This window comes from Corylus avellana, chromosome 9, assembly GCF_965113065.1.
Source record: "Corylus avellana chromosome 9, dhCorAvel1.hap1.2, whole genome shotgun sequence".
Taxonomy (NCBI): Eukaryota; Viridiplantae; Streptophyta; class Magnoliopsida; order Fagales; family Betulaceae; genus Corylus; species Corylus avellana.
The window spans coordinates 20,697,203-20,719,792 of NC_142498.1; the positions used below are offsets into that span (position 1 = coordinate 20,697,203).

Sequence of the window (22,590 nt, forward strand, 5' to 3'; positions counted from 1 at the left end):
CGGCCCAGGATCAGCCCATTCTTGGCAGGTATAACCGTTCCAAAATTCAATTTTAGTCCATATGCCTAGGTTAAGCTCACAGTATTAATTAAGATTATATATATATATGAAAAATGTTATGGGTCAATAAGTTCCTCATATTTAGCCCATATTCTCTTACAATTAACTATTAGATTTATGAGGTCCACCATTGACTTATATGAGATTTACATAAGTCTACAAATTCAATGGTTGATTGTAAGGGAATATAGGTCAAATATGAAGAACTTATTAATCCCTAACATTTCTATATATATATATATATATATATATATATATAGAAAATAACTGTTTGGATATTATTTTATAAAGGCTTTTTTTTCAATTCAGTGTATGAAATTATTATGTGCCCTTGAGTGTGTACGAAGCACATATTTCTTAATAGCATGTAAAAAACACGTATTTTTTAATTCCATTAACAAATTTGATTAAAAATCATGCGCTTCTCACATCACGTGTTCATTAGTATTTAAGCAAATCAAATAACTTTTTTTTTGTATTTAAGCGAATAATCAATTAACCCATTAGATCTTCAACCAAAAAGCTAGCATTGCAGATAATGTATAAGATTTATCTTAGTTCATTAGTTACACTGACAAGGGTAAATTAGCATTCTACGATATAATTAAGGTAAGGGACAAATTAAAAAAGAAACATAGTGCACGTGCGCAATTCATTGTCGTCCAGCAACACCCTCCACAGCTAATTCTGCCTCTAATTTAGCATTAATTGTGCATGCTATGAAGACATTGAATTTCGCTCTGAAGATTAATGTCCATGCTTTGATCTCCAACAGAGGCTGAGACTGATGGATCATCATGATGAACCTCGATGCCAACTCGCGCTTCTTCGTTTTCATGCTGCTGATGATCAGGATCGACATCGGCCGTTGATCCAACTTGCCGATCATCAGGCTGATGATGATCACTTGCCGAGAGCCATCGATGATATGCTTGGGTGGGGATCAAGGCCAAGGAGGCCAACACAAAAGCAACAAGTGTAAATACGTACGTGGGTCCATGTCCCCTGTAAACAAAATCCACGACAGCAACAACGAAGTGGCATACGATAAAAACAGAGGAGCAAACGTCGCATACAACATCAGGCGACCAACTTGGGTGCCCATTTTCATGTTTTGGCCAGAAATAGCATCGTCCAACGCGCCCAAATGCCAAGCTTCTGTCTTTAAATTTGATACGGACATCCCAAAATGTGAAGAAACAACTGTCCATTGTTAGAAAGATGGCAGCAAGCTTGTCGAAACGAGTATTGTCACCAATAAGCTCCATGGTCAACGTGATCGATCAACTCGAACACCCAGGCCAACACTGCAGTAGCTCTAAAGCTTTTCCGGATTATCAGTAAACGCCGGATGATGTTCTGGATTGCCATCTGGTATAATAACCTGCAGATTAAGAACAAACAAGTGGAAGAATGAGATCCAATGCCAGCAAAGTAATTGCATGCAAATAATTCACACATAATCTGATCAACCAAACCATCCAATAAAGCAAGTAGAAGCAAATGGAATGAGGCAAATTTGTAAGATATATTGAGAAGGCATGCATGAGATATACCCTTTCCAATTAATGAAGATATTCTTGTTATCTTGAAGAAGTGCAGTGGGAGGAGTTGAAGATGGAGGGTTAAAGGAGAAACTGGGACTATTCTGCAGAGCTTGTGGTCCGTCCAAATATCAACCACCACATACCCGAGTAAAATAATTAAGTAATTGAATTCTCATTGTGTTTTATAGAGGTTGCCAATCGATGATCGAGTAATGGTATATTTATTATCACTTCTTTACACCTATATTTTTTTCATACTCAAATGTTACTTTTAAAATCATCATTAGATTAAAATTCAATAAAAATTCATCTTATATTCAATGGTGATTTTAAAAGTTAAATATAAATGTGGAGAAATGTGTTTTTCAAAATGGATATTGTAAGGAAGTGGAAGCTAAGTAAATGTAGCATTATTCTCGATGATTAGGACACGTTATCTAGCATTTTCGCTAATTTTTTTTTTTTTTTTGCGGGGGTCAAGATCGAGATACAAATCCATTTAGTTTAACTTTTTCAAATTTTATTTTGTTGGAGTTCATGTGTGAGTATCGATTTCTGCATTAGAGGAATGGTGAAAATGTATTATTATATGGTTGGGAAAGAGTTTTCCCTGTTAAATTGTCATTTAATTTGTTCTTATAATATGTAACTTTTACATTGCATTTTATATGATAAACAAAATAAAAGCAAATCTTATTCCATGCGTCAAATGCATTTTGAAAAATGCATATAAAAGTCACATGTTTAGTTTAATAAATCAGATCGGAGGAATTTCCTACCACCCAATTAAAATAAAACCTTGTCCATGTAATCAGCTCAAAACTCATTAATTTGAAAATTTTGGTGTTTGGCTCGTATATAAAAAGTACGATATATGAGATGTGGGTATAACATAATCAGTTGGGATCATATATACATGTCATAAAATAAAAGTTATTGGTTCAAATCTTATTTTCTTCTTCTATTCAAATTAAACTCACCCATTGAGGAAAAAAAAAGTATACATCTTGTTGTCATTGTAAGACTCGAGTGATTTTTTGGTTAATCTTTTGTATCATGTACATCTTAATGTTACACTTACAATTTTTTTTATAACTTATTAACACGTTTAAAGATATGATTAAAAATTTTTATCACCTTTAAATCACATGTGGAACGGGTCAACATGTTGTAAAAAATTACTTTTAGTACGAAAAGTGTTTAAGGTACCAATTATCTTACAATGCTAATGTGGCAACTCTAACCGATACCCACATGGTCACATGGGAAATTAAGCAAAAAAATTTAATTATTTGTAAAAAAAAAACTTTTACCAAATGTTTTTTTTTTTTTTTTGGAAGAATACTTTTACCAAATGTTACGTTCGGATCAACGGAACAGTAAATAAAACCATAAAGGGCCTTCATAAAGATCGGATCCAATCAAATGAGGAAATGGTTGGAAAGAGTAGATAGGCCTAATTGGCGGTCCAATAAAGGATAAAGTGGTAAAAAAAAAAAAAAAAAAACTCAGTTACTTTGGGCTCTGGGGCCATGCAAGGTCAGGTTTAAATGGATGCCCACATCAAAATTTTCACATGCCCTATCGGGTCCTATAAGATTTATGTGGCTATTTACTTGTTTCGTTGGAAATGGTTGTTCGTTGGAGATATAATTACCGCTTTCATTACAAGGCTATAACCGACAAAAGCAAAGCAATAACAGTCACTAATTTGTATGAAGAGCAACAAGTTTTTTGTTAGCTAATGGCGGACAAGTGCCCAAATCTATCTAATGGGAGAAATTTTCGCACCTATAAACGGGGAAGAAAATAAAGTCTTTGACGAGAGGCAGGGGCAGAATTATAATTTTACCTTTGGAAAAATAGACATTTTAGAAAGGTAAAAAATTAATTTTAGTGGGTTTGTATCATTAAAAAAAAAAAAAAAAAACATAAATTTAGGGACAATTTTAAAATTTTGGGGCTATTGCCTTCCAAGACTTTGAGCAGTTCTGCCCTTGTTGAGCAAGACAGTTTTTCTTCAAGGAATAATTTCTTTCAATCGAGTCTATTAAATTTATATTTGTTTTTGAAACATGAATTTTTACTAAAACCACATAAAAGAACTTTTATATGTTTTTTTTTTAATGAAAACCAATATGTTCATTAAGGGTTCATTTTAATTTGTAATTTCAAAACATGCGATTTAAAAATAACAAAAGCAATTTTTAATAAATGCAATTAAGTATATGTGTGAATCTGACTGGTTATAATAGGCTAAATGGCCAACTGTTTTTAAAAAACGGTTGAAAATAACTGGTAACCAGCCCTACTGGTCTAGTTACTGGTTTTTGCATTTATATTAATATATATATTTAAAAAAAATGTAAAACAACGACGTTGTTTACTTTAGATTTTTTTTTTTTTGGACAATCACAACAACACCTAGCTTATTGGGCCAAACAAGTTATAATTGTTTTTTAAAAATTGTTTAATTAAGCCCCAAAAGTAGGCCAAATACCCAAAATACCCAATTATTTTAAAGACCCAATAACCGGTTCAGATAATTGGCTACCCTGGTTCAGGTTAGCAATTTTAGCCAATGACCACTAACCGAAACCGGGTTTATACCCTTACAATTAAGCGTTTGATAAAATTACAATTGAACCTTTAAAATAATACTTTTTAAAAACGCACTCTCTTACTTGCGATTTGAAAACGCGATTTTTTCTAAATTTTTAAATTGCAATTTTTTTAATGAGTATTCTCAAATGATACATTTTTTGTTATCTAATTTAAAATTTCACTTTTGCTGTATGAAATCACAGTACTAAATGTACTCTAAAAATCAGGTGTCATATTCAGTTCCGTAGGCTACATGCTAGTGTTATGATATATTAACTTGGCTTAATATCCAACAAACTATAATAATTTGTAATTAGATATCTCCGTTATTCTTGCCCTGTTATTGGACAGGAGTCGTGAGAAAGAGAAAGCTGACTAAGCTCGGACAAGAAAGCCACTGTTGGAAGCTCGTCTTACTCTTACCGCTCCGGAGCGACAGGTAATTAAGGCGCGGCTGTACGAATTGTGGAGCAATGAATATGGTGGAAAAAGATTCGTCCGAGGCCACACGAAAATGTAAATGACCAATTAATAGGAGAGGTCGGACTCGGATAGCTGGAAATTTGTCGGCTAATGCATGCCCTCCTCTTAAGGATTTAAATTTTTTTGAATTTTTTTAAAATTTGAGATTCTCAAATTCATAAATTTTAACCGTTCATTTTATCTAAGTGTCTAAAATAAGTCATATTTTAGCCTTTAAAAAAAATTTAAAGAGGAAGCTGAATTAGGATTTCTCCATTTCATTTGAACAGAGAATATTCAATTAGTTATAGTGGAAGAGTATTTTTGTCCCCTCAAAAAATAAAAAAGGCAAAGTTACCCCTCCACTATAACTAACTGGATATTATAAATGAATTGAAGAGGATCATGTTCCGAGTAAGCTACCCTCAAGGAATTTAATAAGCCATGTTTTTTCTGAAACATAATTTATTTTTAGATTCTTAGATGAGATAAACGGCTAAAATTTATAAATTTAAAAATCTCAAATTTAAAAGAAATTGTGAGGAATCTAATTCCCTCTTCAAACACTTTTCAGAGACCACTAGATGTAAATGTGTACGGCCAATGTCTTACCAATAGTAGTAAGCTATTGTGACGCTGAAAAATATGAAGTTAAATTGGTGAAAAATGTTTAGAGTCAACTTTCTTACAAGTTGAAGTAACCGTCCACGCTTTATGATAATAAATATTGCGTTTAGTGCTACGTCAATTTATAAACGTGGTAAGTGCTATGTAGACTGCCATCTTTTTTTTTAAAATATATATATATATATAAATCAATATTGATATTATAGTCCTCAAGGAGTAGCTCAATCGACTAGGGACCATGCCTTATGAAGCGGAGGTCACTAATTTGAATCCTCACCTTCTTGTGTGAACATTTTTTTTTAAAAAAATATTGGTATTGTAAATATTATCAAGAAATAAGAGCAAAATCTAGCATTTTCAAAGCTTTAACTTTTATAAATTATAGACCGGATCAAGTAATTTTTATATATCGATCTCTCTTTATCCTTTGTGATTAATTTTTTTTTTATTCTGCTATTCTTTTTTATATTTGCATATCCTTTCAATTTTATTTGGATGGATAAATTGGACTACCTACTTCCACCTAAAATCTTACTGCCAATAAATGAAGTACAACTAGAAATTATAAAGGATTGCTACTCATTTTTTACTCTGGAAAAACTTGGTATATGTATATGTGATAGGATTCCACGTAGGACTCATCATACACATCAGCAGAACCAACATTATTTGGTCATGGAGATGGCTAAGGAGAACCAACATGAAGATCATGGGCAGTAGTGGTGTTTGCCATGGGCCATGATGTGCAACATGGCTTGGGTAATGGAGTTTATCTTATAAGAGGAGTTAGTGGGAGGTTTATTTACTAGAAGGTTATTTAGTATGGGCAGTTATATGTTGTGGTGTGAGATAGTGTGAGAGAAGTGGTAGTGGTTTAGGTAACTGCTAGTAATAGAGTATTTAAGGGTCTTTGTATTATGTTATGAAAAAGATGATTTGTGTAGAGTCCTAATTCTGTTGTGGTTCAACTCCCACCCTAAGTGGAGTATTATATTGTTTATCTTGTTCTGACTGGGACCCACTAGGGGTATCAGAACGTATTATCTTATTTATGTGTTTATATTGTGGTAGAACTCCAGCCATAAGTGGAGATTTGTAACGTATATTATCTTTATAATATATTAAATACTAGTTGTGTTTCTATTATCTGCTTGGAACCTATCAATTGGTATCAGAGCGCAAGGGTATGAAGATTCCTTGAACGAGATCAAGAATTTACTGGCTGGAGTTAACCAATTCTCCAAGAAGAGCACCAACAACATAAAGGAAAAAAGATCAACAATATCTCAAGGCTCCCCCACCGGAGACAAGTCGCAGCAAGCAACACCCCATTGAAGCACCTTAAGATGGATTCCCCATGTTATCAACATCTCAATGGAGGGCAATTACATATCGTCAACGTCAATTTCACACATTCCACCTTGAGGACAAGGTTCTCTTAAGGGGGGGCGAATGATAGGATTCCACGTAGGACTCATCATACACATCAGCAGAACCAACATTATTTGGTCATGGAGATGGCTAAGGAGAACCAACATGAAGATCATGGGCAGTAGTGGTGTTTGCCATGGGCCATGATGTGCAACATGGCTTGGGTAATGGAGTTTATCTTATAAGAGGAGTTAGTGGGAGGTTTATTTACTAGAAGGTTATTTAGTATGGGCAGTTATATGTTGTGGTGTGAGATAGTGTGAGAGAAGTGGTAGTGGTTTAGGTAACTGCTAGTAATAGAGTATTTAAGGGTCTTTGTATTATGTTATGAAAAAGATGATTTGTGTAGAGTCCTAATTCTGTTGTGGTTCAACTCCCACCCTAAGTGGAGTATTATATTGTTTATCTTGTTCTGACTGGGACCCACTAGGGGTATCAGAACGTATTATCTTATTTATGTGTTTATATTGTGGTAGAACTCCAGCCATAAGTGGAGATTTGTAACGTATATTATCTTTATAATATATTAAATACTAGTTGTGTTTCTATTATCTGCTTGGAACCTATCAATATGTAGATATGTTTTTCTGTTCTGTACTTTTTTATATATATATATATATATACTCTCTGCTCGAGAGATTGGAAGTGAACAGGCCCTGCTTCAATTCTGCTTTTGAAGAAGAATTATAATACAAGAGCCGATCAAAACCAGATTGATCACTTGTTTGTTTCGTTTTAGGAAGAAAAATCTCCTGTTGAGAAAAAAAAAAATAAAAAAATGGAAGACAATATTATGAACATAGTTGTGTTTGGAGTGATTTCATGGGCAACAGCTTTTCTGTTAACAAGGAAGTGGATCTTCCCAAAGCGGTCGTTTGAGTTCTGCAACCGAGTTGTTTCTACCATTCATGCAACTTTAGCTGTAATCTTATCCTCTCTCTCCGTTCAAGACTGGAGCTGCCCTGCTTGTCCTCTGGCTTCAAAGGCTTCCCCAAAGCAGGTATATATATATATATATATATATATATATATATATATATATATAAAAGGGTGAGTAATTTTATTATTTATGGGTTGCTTAATTTGATGGTGGATGTTGAACATTGATGAGCAGATGGAAACTCTGGCAGTGAGCCTGTCTTATATGGTGTATGATTTAGTATGTAGCTCCTTTGACAAGGGAGTCGGTCTCGACAATTCGATCCACCATCTGGTCAGCATCGTCGGATTTGGAGCAGTCCTGGCCTATGGGAGGGTATTTTTAATCCTTAAACGTGGTTTCTTTATGTTTTCGATTTTCTTGATGATGATTTCTAGGAAGAAAGATGTATAGATTTATTAGCATTTAATTTCTACCAATTCATTGCAAAACTTTTCTTGGGCTTTTGCGTGCTTCTTCAACTCCAAGTAATGTCGCACCATTTTCTATGTGTATGTAGTGTGGATCGGAGGTGGTCGCTGCATTATGGGTATCCGAAATCTCTAGCCCCTTCCTCCACTTGAGAGAGTTCCTCAAAGAGCTTGGATACAAGGACACTGACCTTAATTTGGCAGCCGATGTGAGTTCAAAGTTCTAAGATTTAAATTCTGCTTTTTTGCACAATTAGTCTAAAATTTTCTTAAGTTTGAATGTTAGAAACAACATTTTTATCCTACAGTTATCAACTTCATGCTGACGTAACAGTCTCAACTAATCTATAATTTTTTTTTTCTTAACAAGAATGAATCCAAAAAGTGATTAGAATTGTCACATCAACATTATAGAATAAAAATGTGGTTTCTAACATTACTCATACCCAAGTGCCACTGTAACAATGTGTCTCTAAAACAATGAATTCGGATCGTGAGGATTTTAGTGTTTGTTTGATTTAACGGTTTCAAAACGTGTAATTTGAAAATATATATATATATATATATATATATATATATATAGTGATTTCAAAATGCAGTTAATGAAAATATAATTTTTAAAAACGCAATTAAGCGTTTAGTAAAATCTATAAAAGAGTAAAATTAAAAAAATGGTTTGGCCTTTAAAATTATGTGTTTTTTAGAAGCACCCTCTTGCATGCTATGCATAAACATTAATTTTTCCATATTTCTGAATCGTCATTTAAAAAAAATACTCCCAAACGGAACACTTTCTAGAATTCTATTTAAAACATGCATGTGTCTAGCCTGCAAAATAGCGAGGCCAAATGCACTCTTTTAGTATCTAAATCTAACCCTCTGAATATTGGACATTTGGACTCCAAATGCTGCCTAATTAACATCTCCTTTTACAGATTTCGTTTGCAGTGATATTTACATTGGGTAGGATGGTTGGTGGACCTTATGTCACTTACGTGACTGTGTCTGCTAGCAATCCGTTTATCATAAAGGTAAATATTTTATCAACTTAATTGGTAATATATTCTTGGGCTGTAATTTCCTTCTATTAATGTATCTTCCCCACGTTGTTTTTAAGGCAATGGCATTGAGCTTGCAGCTGGTCAGTGTCTTCTGGTTCTACAAAATCCTGAGGATGGTGAAGTACAAATTGAGCAAGAGGACACATCAAATTGCACCAAAAAATTGAACTGCGTGGGCAGGAAAGTCAAAGTCGATCGTGCCTCTCGATTGGCATGCTCCACGATCGAATAACCTTATTGCGGTGATGTTTATGTAAACATTTAGTGACCAAGAATTCTTGTAATTCTGGTAGTGTATTCCACTGTCGGGAGATCTACAGTACAAGTGAGATACTAATATTTCTAATTCAGATGTGCTTTGTGAAAATTGTTTTTTTCAAGAAATAGTGACAATGTTTTTGAGTTTTTTGAAATAATTAGTGACTGCTCCTCCGATACAGGAGCGGTTCTCTACTTGTACCACTACGGTCACCATCGGGGAACACTACTCAGTAGTGCAAGCTCCTCCATGTTGTGCAATGTACCCCCAAAGGGTTGTATATAATATGTATTGTATGTCCACGGGAGTTGCGAGTTACTCAACAATACAACACCACACTGCCTTTTGCAGCGTTGTCGCCACCATAGCTTGGAGCGGCGACATCTATAGCCCATGCAATGTGACAAACCCATAGTGAGCAGCTTCGTAACTGCAAATAATTAGTGCTTAGTGGCCGCGATCTAAACATGCCCGCCTATGAGGACAAGCCCCCTTGATTTATTGCTTGGGGAGCCAGGAAACATCCCCATTGTGTCGTTGACCAACCGACCAAGGAAATTGATACGTTATTTATGTTAGTACGGCAAACCATTATTGTTCTTATTCAATGTAAATCTATCGAACTCATTGTCTGTTGATATTATTTCATGAAACTAAAATTTCGAATTTATTATTATTTCATGATTATTTTGAATTTCAAATAAATAATTGATCTCCTATTATCATGTTTTAATAGTCATTTATTTTAAATAAATAACTTTTTATCCTATTATCTTGTTTTGATCAGTTACCACCACTTCATCAATATCTCCTATTATTATGTTATATAAGATTATGTGTTTTCAAGTTTCAACCGATGAGATAATGTGTTTTCAAGTTTCAACTGTTTTTTCAACGTTAGATTTTAAAATATATGTAACCGTTATTTCAATTAAAAAAAACTGCTTCTGAGATAATATGGAATTATATAGATATATATTAATTCCCAACAGTTTTATTATTTTACAGATAATTTTATTTTCTCTCTCTTCCTCACACGATTATTAACCGTTGTTACAAAAAATTTATGTTCTGGATAGTGTTCAGAGTTTGCAATCTGCACACTACATCAGGCAGTATTGTATCCTAATGATAAGATTGCTTTGATTCCCTTTTGCAAGACTTCTAATAAAAGTGGGAGGCAATGTTTATCTAAAAGATAGAGTCACAATCGCCTTACTGTCCAGATTTCATTTACTTCTTATTCTGTTTGTAATCTACGTTTATTTTTTCCTGTAATTCCCACATCTAGATTTCCAACATTGTCCACTAGAGAGATATTTGATTCGCAATGCAAAATTGCACCGTTGGAACTTGAAACTAAGCCTGCGGAGAGCTGCTAAGCCTAACGGCCCAATTACAATTTAACAAAAGGCCTCTTCAAGTAAAGTTGCAAAAATGAAAGCTTGGACCTGTAAAGTGTATGGCCCAATTATCTGTAAATTGTTATGGGTCATAGGAAGAGATTTTTAGGCCCATAAAACCTTAAGGCTAAGATTCATCCGCTTGCCATGGCACTAATTTGCAAAAGGTTAAAATGAGTCTTTATATTTTCTGACATTTTAAAATTAATCGTTCTATCTATTTTTATTAGCAGGCCGTTTGTCACTTATAAAGAAAAAGAAGTCAATCGGTACAATCATGTGTTGCATCATCTACATATAATCACTATCTTGCAATCATTAAATACTGTCAAATCAGTTTTTCATCTAATCAGTTTGCTCTACATTAGTCCCATCACATCAGCATAAGCAAAATTGCACTTAACCTATCATCAAATTGAGAGTTTTCTTCCACGCATAACTCACCATTATTGTTCTTGCATCACCATTTTTCAGTTGCCCCAAAAAATAGTTTGTTAACCGAAATAGACAGAATAATTGATTTTACATTGTCATAAAATACAAAGACTAATTTTTTTTCACTTTTTAAAACCTAATGACTGATTTTATATACACCAAAAGCAGATAAACCAATTTGGCAATTAATCCATTTAAAAAAGCTAAAAAAGCACATACATAAGCAAATTATGCCATTATGGTTGATCTCGCATCCGATTTGCTAGTATGGGACTCACGACATGCCGTTCAAGTTAGTGATTTTTTTCAGTAAGTAATAATTTGTTGAAGAAAAAGTTCAATGAAAAAAAAAAAAAAAGAAAAAAGAAGAAGAAGAAAGTTACACAAGAAGCATTCAAAAACAAGACTACCTAAAACAGAGAGCCTACACAAACAAATTTTGCACATATAAGGAAGCAATATGGGTATATAAAACTATAAGATTACATCAGAACAACTCCGGGATCTAACTAAAAAATGATTAATGGGAGAATGACCCACACTCCTAAAAGAGTTGAGTTTGAGCCGTCACATAACCTAAAACATAATATCGTAAACAATGCACTAAAAAACCTACAATCTAGCATTTTTCATAAAGCACACCTATTTTTCAATTAGGACTTGGCTTAAGTACTCTTATATTATCAGTTTTTTCATAAGCTTAAGCTAAGAAGAGGTAAATTTAATCACTTAGGCCGCATTTGGTTCGCGGATTAAACCCTTGGATTGGACTAGCTAACACTAAGTATAGCTAGTCCTTTGTTTGATAACATTCGATTCTTGGGAATAATCTATTCTCATGGGACTACTAATCTCATATACACAAGGTTAGCTAAGCCACTAAAAAATGAGTGGCTTAGCTAATCCATTACTGTGAGATTAAAATTAATGTGTAAAATTGCCAAAAAAAAAAAAACCCTACCCTTCTCACACCCATGAGGCTCTCACAATCTCCATCTCTCAAAGCGACACTCTCAGTGCAAATTGCAATAATCTCTCTTCTCTGCGCAAGGTATCTCTCTCCCAGTCTCTTGTCATCTCTCTTTTCTTGGTTATTTCGTTCTCTTTTTGTTTCTTGGATTTTTTAATTTTCTTCTCTCTTAGTTTTTTTTTTTTTTTTTTTTTTTTTTTTTTTGATTATCTGTAATGTTTCTCTTTGATTATGTTTCTTCGTTTCTCTGTTTTTTTTCTTTTTAATTTTTGTACCCTTTTTTTTATTGAGTTTGATTGACATTAGAATTCAAGATTGAATTTGATTATGTTTTCTCCAACTATATATTTTTTTTGTTTATGTTTCAAAAAAAAAAACACAAGTCCTTAATAATATAAATTGTATTTGTATTATAAGGGTATTTTAGGAAATAAGATCACAATACGATTCCATTCACCAACAAATTGCATTGTATCAAACGAAAGAATATGATTATCTAGTCTATTACAGCGTTACAACCAAACAAAGGAATAGGAATAACTAATCTATTCCACTCTTTTCTATTCCAAGTGGTAGCTGATCATTTTTCAATGGACTAGACAATTCGCGAACCAAACGAGGCCTTGATCATTACTTTAATATTTTCACGTGTAGGCTCAAACTCATTTTTAATAGGTGAGACCCAACACATGAAATATTTAATTTAAATGGAGGTTGATTTGACAGAGTTAAGGTTCGAACCCATGACCTTTGGCTCTAATACCATGAAAAAATTTATAGATCTAACTTATCTCAAAAAACCAGTTAAATAAAAAAGAGTTGCACATTAATATTCCTTATAAACATGCTAAAGATTTTGTCCACATGCAATGTGGGAGGATTATTCTTCAACATACTCCCTCAAGTGCAGGCTACTATTTTTCTTGGTCCTTGTCACAGAGTAAGTAGTGTGAGCTCTATTCATCCTGTAGTAGGCTTTGATACCATATTTAGCTGATAGGAAGAGGTAAATTTAATCACTTAATAATTACTTAATTAACAAGTACCGTAAAAAAAAATTCCAAATTTTTTTATGTAGTTTTTCAATGGTTCAAAATTAATTTCACTCTCTCTTTTTTCTCATAAAATTTTTTAAATTAAATATAAATAGTTGAAAAAACTAAAAAAAAAAAAAAAATCATTAACTGAGTCATTTCCAGGCTTCCAGCTCGGACGGGAGAGGATCCGAGCTCTCAACAATAACACCCCTGTCCCCTCTTATTAATATATATCTATATTAGGTGGGCCCCTCTTATTAATTGGTTATTTACATGTGCTAGCTGTACGTGTGCCCCAGACGAATAATTTTCCTGGATATTCATTGCTCTATAATTCGTGCTTGCTTCCCGTTCTAAGTAATTTGTTCTTGATGATCAATCTTTCTTCATCGGGCATTTGGCCACTCGATGAGACAAGACTTCTTAGAGTGATTTTGTTGCCCAAGCTGAGCATGATTTTTCTGTCCGAACATCTTGGTCGAGTAAGTGGGCAACAAGCCATGAAATAGGATCCACTTCAGTTCATTTTAGATTAAAAAATATACAGTTTATGGCTAAGATTTTTTCTTAGAAATCTTAGAACTACAAATAGAACATTTGTTTCACTAACAAAAAATAATAATAAAATATTATTTCATATTAAAAAATATATATATAATAAAACAATAAAATAATAAGGGGTGGTTGGCCACCCCATTGGGGGTGGCCGGACCACCCCAATTGGGGGCCAAATCAAAAAAGAAAAATTTGGTTTTGTTTGGCCCTCAACTGGGGTGGTCTGGCCACCACCAATGGGGTGGCCAACCACTTCTTATTTATTTATTTATTTATTTTATACATTTTTTTTAATATGAAATAATATTTTATTATTATTATTATTATTATTTTGTTAGTGAACAGGTCCTGTTCCGGAAGGGATCTCTCACAATCGCTTTGAAAGAAAACAATAAAGTTATAGCTTTCAAAACCGTTATAGGTTGTTGGAGATTAGTCCAAGTAAATTACTAGCAAGTAGCCTGCCTATCGACCTCAAAGGCAGTTGATCATTAATTTATTAGGCTAACTTAGATTAAGATGCAATCTACGTGGGACCTGAATATGATACGTGATTTAATGAACATGTGGGTGTTCATTAAAATGGAATAAAATAAAAATAAAATTCGAATCTAAAATCAATACAACAAGTAAAATAGATTCAGAACAGTTAAAATAATCGTTTTGTTAATTACCTGTTTTTTTTTTAAAAGAATATTAGATCATTAATGGAGGATTAATAAAGAATTAAATACATGGTATATATACCTTTATTTCTTCTTTTTGTTATTATTTTTCTTGTTAAATTATATTTTTAGAAAGCATGAAATGAACATACATTTGAGCGAAAGGATTTGGCTTAGTTGTCATAAAAAAAACTACATGAGAATTTTTTGTAATTTTTCAACGGTCCAAATTTAATTTTAAGATTTTTATGAAAAATAGAGAAGGTGAAATTAAATCTAGACCATTAAATATTATTAAAATGCATGTTTAAATATTCTATTTACCTTAAATTATCTGTTAAGCACCTGTCTTCAAGATTGTTGATCACAAGGGGCATATACGGAAGAATAAGAGAACCCAAGAAGAAATAAAGGTAATGCTTTGTGCTCGAACACTATTCAAAATGTGGGTGATTTTGAAAAAAAAAAAAAGAAAGAAAGGAGAGGGCCATAGTTAGATTGTGGAATAATATTATGCCTTATTGCATAGGCATCTCAACCATGTGACAATCGACATGGGAAAATGTTAGGTGTTCTTCTAATGTTTTTCTAGTGTCCTCCCGATTGTGATGTCACTTTTAAAATTATCGTTAAATTTAAGATTATCATTATTAATTTTTAATCTATTGGTGATTTTAAAAGTCACATTATAATTGAGAGGACACTAGAAGAACATTAGAAGAACACTTAGCATTTCCCATCGACATGCATACCTACGTTGAGTCAATTTCTGACTATCGGAATGGTGATGGGCCATTTGTAAAATAGAAAAAAATTGTCCGATAGAGTGACCCTTTTAACATGAAAAGCTCTTAAATATGGCCTCGGGATGCATGCCACATGGTAGGCTGAAGTAATTCTCGATATGAAACTATAATCGCCCTATCAGCACACCGCTGCACACGCACAACTTTGGGCTAGAACTGTCACGGATCAACAACCTACTTCCACCTAAATGTAACAGCTAATAAATGAAGTACAACTAGAAACGGATTTCTACACCTTTTGTTGCTGCATGCTAAAGACATCAAGGTCTGGGAAACCTTGGTATATGTATATCTATATATGTTTTATTGTTCTCTACTTTTATATATATATATACTTCTGCTGGAGAGATTGGAAATGAACAGGCCCTGCTTCTGCTTTTGAAGAAGAATTATAATACAAGAGTCAATCGAAACAAAACCATTTTGACTTGTTTGTTTCGTTTTGGGAAGAAAAATAAAAATGGAAGACAATATTATGGATATAGTTGTGGTTGGAGTGATTTCATGGACGACAGCTTTTCTGTTGACAAGGAAGTGGATCTTCCCAAAGCGGTCTTTTGGATTCTGCAGCCGAATTGTTTCTACGATTCATGCAACTTTAGCCGTAATCTTATCCTCTCTCTCTGTTCAAGATTGGAGCTGCCCTGCTTGTCCTCTGGCTTCAATGGCTTCCCCAAAGCAGGTATATATATATATATATATATATATATATATATATATATATATATGATAATAATTATATTAGTTAATTAGTATAATTCTTGTTTGATGGTGGATGTTGAACACTGATGATGAGCAGATGGAAACTCTGGCAGTGAGCCTGTCTTATATGATGTATGATTTAGTATGTAGCTCCTTTGACAAGGAAGTCGGTCTCGACAATTCGATCCACCATCTGGTCAGCATCGTCGGATTTGGAGCAGTCCTGGCCTATGGGAGGGTATTTTTAATCCTTAAATATTCTTGTCTGTTTTGTGTTTTGAGTTGTTTATTAATTTATTTATTTTAAGACAAAAAAAAGAACTCAAAGTAATGTGGCACCATATTGTGTGTCTATGTAGTGTGGATCGGAGGTTGTAGCTGCATTATGGATAACAGAAATCTCTACCCCTTTCCTCCACCTGAGGGAGCTCCTGAAAGAGCTTGGATACAGGGACACTGACCTTAATTTGGCAGCCGATGTGAGTTCAAATTTTCTTAAGTTTGAATTTGGATTTTGTTTAAAAACGTGCATGTGTTTGGCGTGCAAAATACCTTAATTTAGTATCTAAATACAACCCTTTGAATATTGAACTCCAAATGCAGCCTAAAAACATCTATTTTTACAGATTTTGTTTGCAGTGATATTTACATTGGGTAGGATGGTTGGTGGACCTTATCTCGCTTACGTGACTTTGTCTGCTAACAATCCGTTTGTGATAAAGGTAATCTACTCTATATTTTATCAACTCTGTTTCTATGTTGAGCTGCAATTTCCTTTTATTAATGTGTCTTCTCCACGTTGTTTTTCAGGCAATGGGATTGAGCATGCTTCTGGTTAATGTCTTCTGGTTCTACAAAATCCTGAGGATGGTGAAGTACAAATTGAGCAAGAGGACATCTTAAACTGTTGCACCAAAGAATTGCAGTGGGGAGGAAAGTCAAAGTCGTGCCTCTCGATTGGCATGCTCAACAGCCAACCTTGTCTATCCATTAAAGAAACGAAAATAACAAAAATTACTCGCATTTGCTTTCAGTGACAATGAGATACAAATGTAGATAAAAACCAACAACTACAAGCATAGCCTTTTTTTTTTTTTTTTTTTTTTTTTTTTTGAAACAAAACATTCGATATTCATTAATAAAACATAAAGAGAGTGCCTATTGCTATCGTAATACAATATTACATTTGTGATTCGGGATCGCTTCTATCCATACTGCTGTATTGGCTAATCTATATACAGCAAAATTTGCTTCCCTTTTCAAGTGATGAATTTGTGCATCTTAAACTCCACTCATTTCGTAATCTGGGGTTTGGCCATTGGCAGCCACACATAGGGAGGGAGCCGGCCGTAAAATAAAGCAATCATAGATAATCCATTCTCACAATCTAGTTGACATTCGGAATGAGAAGTTTGGTTGGGAATGAGAAGTTTGATAAGGTTGTGTACCACATGTAGGACTATATCAAAAGTTGTATATATTTCACGTGAACATGGCAACCTTATATAAAATAGAGCACAAGTTCATCCTCTCAAGCCCAAAATCAATAATAAAATAAATAGAGCAAACACTGCCATGAAAATCCTTCATTCAAAGTAGGTTCATCGTTTTCCATGTTTAGATGATGCAATACAAGGCCCATATACCAGACTCCAAAAAGGAACATTTCCTGGGATGTCCATCCAATGTATGCATATTAGGTCGCACATTTCCAGGCGGAAGGAACAAAATGCACTGCCCCAAGTCATCCGTGGCTGTGAAAAGATGCACTGCCCATACATCCGTGGCTCTGAAAAGATGCACTGCCCAAACATCCGTGGCTCTGAAAATGAAATGACAGAAATGCTAGTCTTTCCCAAAATCAGTGTTGTAGTGGGAACTAGATTCAAGTTTCTTTGCTTCGTTCAGTTTCCGCACAGCCTGTGACAATATAAAAAGATGAGAAAGAGTATATCAAGGCTTCTAAATTGTTTAAAAGGCAACCAGAAAATGAAAGACAATATAAAGTAATCTGCCAAAAAAGGTGAAGAGGAGAAAAGGACTCCTCATCCAGGTCAACACACCACAAGAAGTTGCTCAACAGAAGCAGAATAAAACGTCCTCAACAAAAGAAAAGAATTACCTTCATGAAATCTTCATGAATGACATAATCACGTTCTGCACGGATTGCTGACATTCCAGCTTCCGTGCAAACATTTCGAAGATCAGCCCCATTAAATCCCTGGTACAATTTGCGACAAATAACTAGATTAGGAAGCTGCAATAATTAGATGGAAAAAAAAATGCAAGCCAGAATGACTTACCTCGGCAAGCTTTACAACAGCTTCATAATCAATTTCACCGTGTTTGGCAATTCCTGCAGCATGAATCTTAAGAATTTCCATTCTTGATTGCTCATTCGGCAATGGAATCTCTATTTTTCTGTCCAGACGTCCTGGGCGAAGAAGTGCGGGATCAAGAACATCAGGACGGTTTGTTGCCATTATCATTTTAACCTATAACAAACATGTAAAAATAGTTATCATGTATTATTTCAGCTTACCAAAAGAACATCCTTAAAACAAGACATACCTTCCCAAGCTGATCAAATCCATCAAGCTGATTAAGCAACTCCATCAGTGTTCTTTGAATTTCACGGTCAGCACTTGTTCCCTCACTGAAACGGCGTCCACCAATGGCATCAATCTCGTCCATGAAAATGATGCAGGGCTTCACAAAGAAAGCAACATAGAGAAGTTACTACCCAATGGATACATAGCTTAGAGGAAGAAAACTTCTTAATATGAATGATCTTACCTGGTGATCACGTGCATACCCAAACATTTCTCGTATCAATCGTGCACTTTCCCCAATGTATTTATCAATTATGGCACTTGAAACAACCTATATTCACATGAAAAGTGAAGGCAAAAAAATTTTGATATATATCATTGGAAAAATCTCTAAACTTAATTTACTCAAAACCGTGGCACATGTGACAAACTCTCACCTTTAAGAAGTTTGCGTCTATGTTACTTGCAATAGCTCTAGCTAACAAGGTCTTGCCGGTACCAGGAGGGCCATAAAGAAGAACACCCTGGAAAAAATAAAGGAACAAAAGCCTAATTATTAAAGTTCATTCGTCTAGGCCTCTAGAGAAGATTATTCTGCAGTAATGTGATGGGCTTGAAAATGCTGCCCATCAACAAAGAAAGAAAATAGAAAAGGAAAAAGGAAAAAAGAACGAAAAAAATTTACTAACCTTGGGAGGTTTGATGCCAACTCTAACAAAGAGCTCAGGATTCATGAGAGGTAGTTCAATAGATTCTCTTAATTCTCTAATCTGATCAGATAAACCGCCTACAGCAGAGTAGCTAATATTACCAGGATCTTCATGCAACATGTTATAAACAACTGGATCAACCTGTCAACTCAAAACAATAGTTCTGAATAAGGAGCATTTCAAGATAACTATTCATTTTTAAAAATTATAACAGTTTTCCTATATTGCTTGATTGTGGAAAAGGTTATCAAAGTAAATGGTATTTCAAGTTCAAGAACATGCGGTTAAAATCAGAGGGATTTGTGGAAAAGGTTAATCACCTTTTTCTGATCAGAACATTATTGAGTGGTGGATTTGATTTACCTTGTTCTTTAATCTTTTGATTTCTCTCAAGTTGAGACAAGGTGGCGAGGATAAGATTTGTTGGATTCCATCTAAAAGGTGGGTTTTTAAGGTCGGGTCTTATTATAGTGCACTAATCGACCCTATGGCTCTCCTATATTCTTGTTGGAAAGGTCAGTTAGGACACTGTAGTAGAGAAGTTTGGATGATAATTCCTTTGTGTTTAATGTGGTGTATTTGAAGAGACAGCAATGCATGAAACATTGAAGATTGTGAGAGGACAGCGACAGAGTTAAAAAGCCATTATGTCCAAATCTTTTTATGTTTGTATGGCACCCACAACTGTTGCTACTTCCTTCGATTTTCTTGTTGTGTTCTTATTTTCCTTATCTGGGTGTTTCTCTTGTATACTCCCTGTGTATTTGGCTTGCCCGTCTATGCTTCTTAATGAGATTGAATTTTTTTTTTTTTTTTTTTTTTTTTTTTTTTTTTTTTATCGGTAAGATTGGATTATTTATATAAAAAAAAAAAATCAGCTGATAATCAAACCAACAAAAATTAATGTCATCAACCACAAACATTTTCAGTAAGCATCATAATCCAATGATTCAACCTGCCATGATAACTTACTTCACGTGGAAGAGCCCGCATGATAGTGAGCGTTGTCATATCAAGAACCACTCTTGTTCCTGCGGTCAGTTTTTCCTTATCCACTTTACTACGGCAGCCAACCACATACCTGGGGCCACTGCTTGCTTTAACAATCACTGAAATCACACAAGCAATCACATTATACAATTATTAAACAACTCCATAGTACACCTGAACCCAAAAGGTAATGTAATAAGAAAGATGTGAAAAAATAAACCAATTCCCAAAACAACCAATAATCCATTCTTCATCTCAAGTAAATTCTGCTTTTCTAAGTGAAAAGGAACAGTACAAGCAAAAATATTTTATACTTGAACATGGAGAAAAAAGGATCCTAACTGGTGCTTACCAGTGCAGTAGTCTAGTCAGAATCATTAAAAAGAATCTCATAGAACAGCTTAAACTCAACAACTAATCATATACAATGCAGCTACATGTGTCAAATCTCAATTGCTGAAAAGAGAACCCAAATGGCAGCAGGGTGAAGGATGAAACTGCACGTATGAATAAGGCCAGAAACTAATATCACATACAAACTTCAGCGCAGATGGAACATAAAAGTCAGAAAGAGCACTCACAGCGTTCATTGTCGAGAGGCCTGAGAACTTCCCCAATGATTTGCCCAACACTTTGAAGTGACTTCAAGTCATCTTCTGTTTTGTTGAACTCTTTCTTCGAAGCCCGCAAATTCTCCCTCACTGAAAATTCAGGATTCACCAGTGTTACTTACCGCTGTGAAACTATTAGCAGAAAAGGCAAGCCTTAAAAGTACATAACAGTTGTGTAATATAATTACAAATAGGGTAAACAGAAAATACAATTTCAAAATGTGAACAAAAATGTAAGCCGCGTCAAACGGGTCATGGTCAACAAAAGGTTCAAATTTGCTTACGTTCTATTTTTGAGCGTGTTAGGGAGAATATTCAAATTAAGTACGACTTATAAGGACTTCAATAATGATAAGTTCAAATTAGATCTCTAACTTTCAACTTCCAATGCAGTCCTTGTGAACCTAGCCGAATATACAAACTTTATTTTCCATCTTCCAAACACAACTGCTTGAAATCATAGATCCTTGAATTCATTCGAACATATTCTACATCAAAGCAATAAGGTTTGTCCCAAGCACAAGCTTGAAATTACAGAATAAGCATATCAAAAGTACCTATTTAATCTTAAAACCGTCTTTCCTACTACAACATCCATACTCCAAACGATTCATTCTAATCCAAACCAAAACTACGAACAGAATTTACAAAACTCGACAATGAAAAATACGAAATAGCACAAACCCTAAGAGCAATTACTTCCCCAAATCATTCCAAGCTAATAGAAAGATGAAATCAAGCTAATGCTTCAAAAAATAAAAGGATTTCTTGAAAAAGATTCGAGGACTAAAGGACTATGTACTAGGGTTTGGAAAATTGGGGCTATGAGACTGACCAGATCGCACTCGAGATTCGAGTTCTTTGTGCTGGAGGAGTTTCTTGCGGTACTCCGCCACCGCAGTACGACGTCGCACAGCCTCTTCTGCGTCGCTCATCGTCGTGCTTGCAATGCCAGTCTTCGAAATCGAACAGTATTGTTAAGCTTTTTAACTTGAGAAAGAAGCAGCCTTCGATGTTCCTCTTATTCAAGCTACGTCCATACCAGGGATAGATATTGCTGCTGCTACGTCGTTTTCGCGTATTACTAATTTACCCTTTTCTTCCATTATTTCATAAATGAAAATAACTGGGATTTTTACAAACTCACGAAGTTCAAATTTTATGAAAATAAGTCTCACATAATCTGCTATGTGATAGTATATATTTTATTAATGACGTGATAAGTAATTCATAGACTATCACATTAATTTGTAAATGTGATAGGTGTTAATTACATTGTTATTCAATATTTTACATTTTAATTACTGATTTGGTAAGTATCACATATACTGTCTTGTCAATTTATAAGGAACTTATAGTAAAATATTATAAAAGAACACATAATCCTCGAAGTTCTGAACTATCAATTATGTTAACATCTCCTTAACTATCAATTGGCTTCCTTGTCCTCCACCTCCCATCATGATTCATAACCCACCGTTTCAAAACGTTATCGTATAATGATATACTAATAAATGTGAGTGAGAAGATTTGAACTTAACTTTGATTCCCATACATTTTCGAAAAGGAAATGAGATTTAAGAAGATTGTTGCTGATGCTCTAAGGTAATGCCAACAGGACACCGGTAAAAGATAATTTTTCTCTTATGGCATGGGAAGATCAAACGTGGTCGTTTGGACCACCTCACAGCATACTTAACCCAGCATGATCAACGGAAAATTACCAGGCCTATCCTTGAATTGTTGGACATAC

The 22,590-nt window shown here is 34.3% G+C and overlaps 3 protein-coding genes across 3 annotated transcripts; 2 read left to right on the top strand and 1 right to left on the bottom strand.

The window, feature by feature from the left end:
- The first annotated feature begins 7,309 nt into the window (after positions 1 to 7,309).
- On the top strand, positions 7,310 to 9,492 carry LOC132189849 (uncharacterized). The gene is made up of 5 exons (XM_059604663.2): positions 7,310 to 7,731; positions 7,846 to 7,986; positions 8,171 to 8,290; positions 9,017 to 9,112; positions 9,199 to 9,492. Exons 1-5 carry the CDS (start codon positions 7,510 to 7,512, stop codon positions 9,307 to 9,309), a joined length of 690 nt encoding a protein of 229 aa, XP_059460646.1. The 5' UTR covers positions 7,310 to 7,509; the 3' UTR covers positions 9,310 to 9,492.
- A 6,143-nt stretch (positions 9,493 to 15,635) lies between these two features.
- On the top strand, positions 15,636 to 17,051 carry LOC132189389 (uncharacterized). Its single transcript, XM_059604121.2, has 5 exons — positions 15,636 to 15,954; positions 16,072 to 16,212; positions 16,334 to 16,453; positions 16,601 to 16,696; positions 16,785 to 17,051. The coding sequence occupies exons 1-5, from the start codon at positions 15,733 to 15,735 to the stop codon at positions 16,875 to 16,877; spliced, it is 672 nt and encodes a 223-aa protein (XP_059460104.1). The 5' UTR covers positions 15,636 to 15,732; the 3' UTR covers positions 16,878 to 17,051.
- Positions 17,052 to 17,434: 383 nt separating this feature from the next.
- Positions 17,435 to 21,850, bottom strand: LOC132189388 (26S proteasome regulatory subunit 10B homolog A). The gene is made up of 10 exons (XM_059604120.2): positions 21,673 to 21,850; positions 20,808 to 20,927; positions 20,209 to 20,345; positions 19,216 to 19,377; positions 18,964 to 19,050; positions 18,771 to 18,857; positions 18,546 to 18,683; positions 18,278 to 18,469; positions 18,097 to 18,195; positions 17,435 to 17,894 (listed from the first exon to the last, which is right to left on the bottom strand). Exons 1-10 carry the CDS (start codon positions 21,770 to 21,772, stop codon positions 17,820 to 17,822), a joined length of 1,197 nt encoding a protein of 398 aa, XP_059460103.1. The 5' UTR covers positions 21,773 to 21,850; the 3' UTR covers positions 17,435 to 17,819.
- Positions 21,851 to 22,590: the final 740 nt, after the last annotated feature.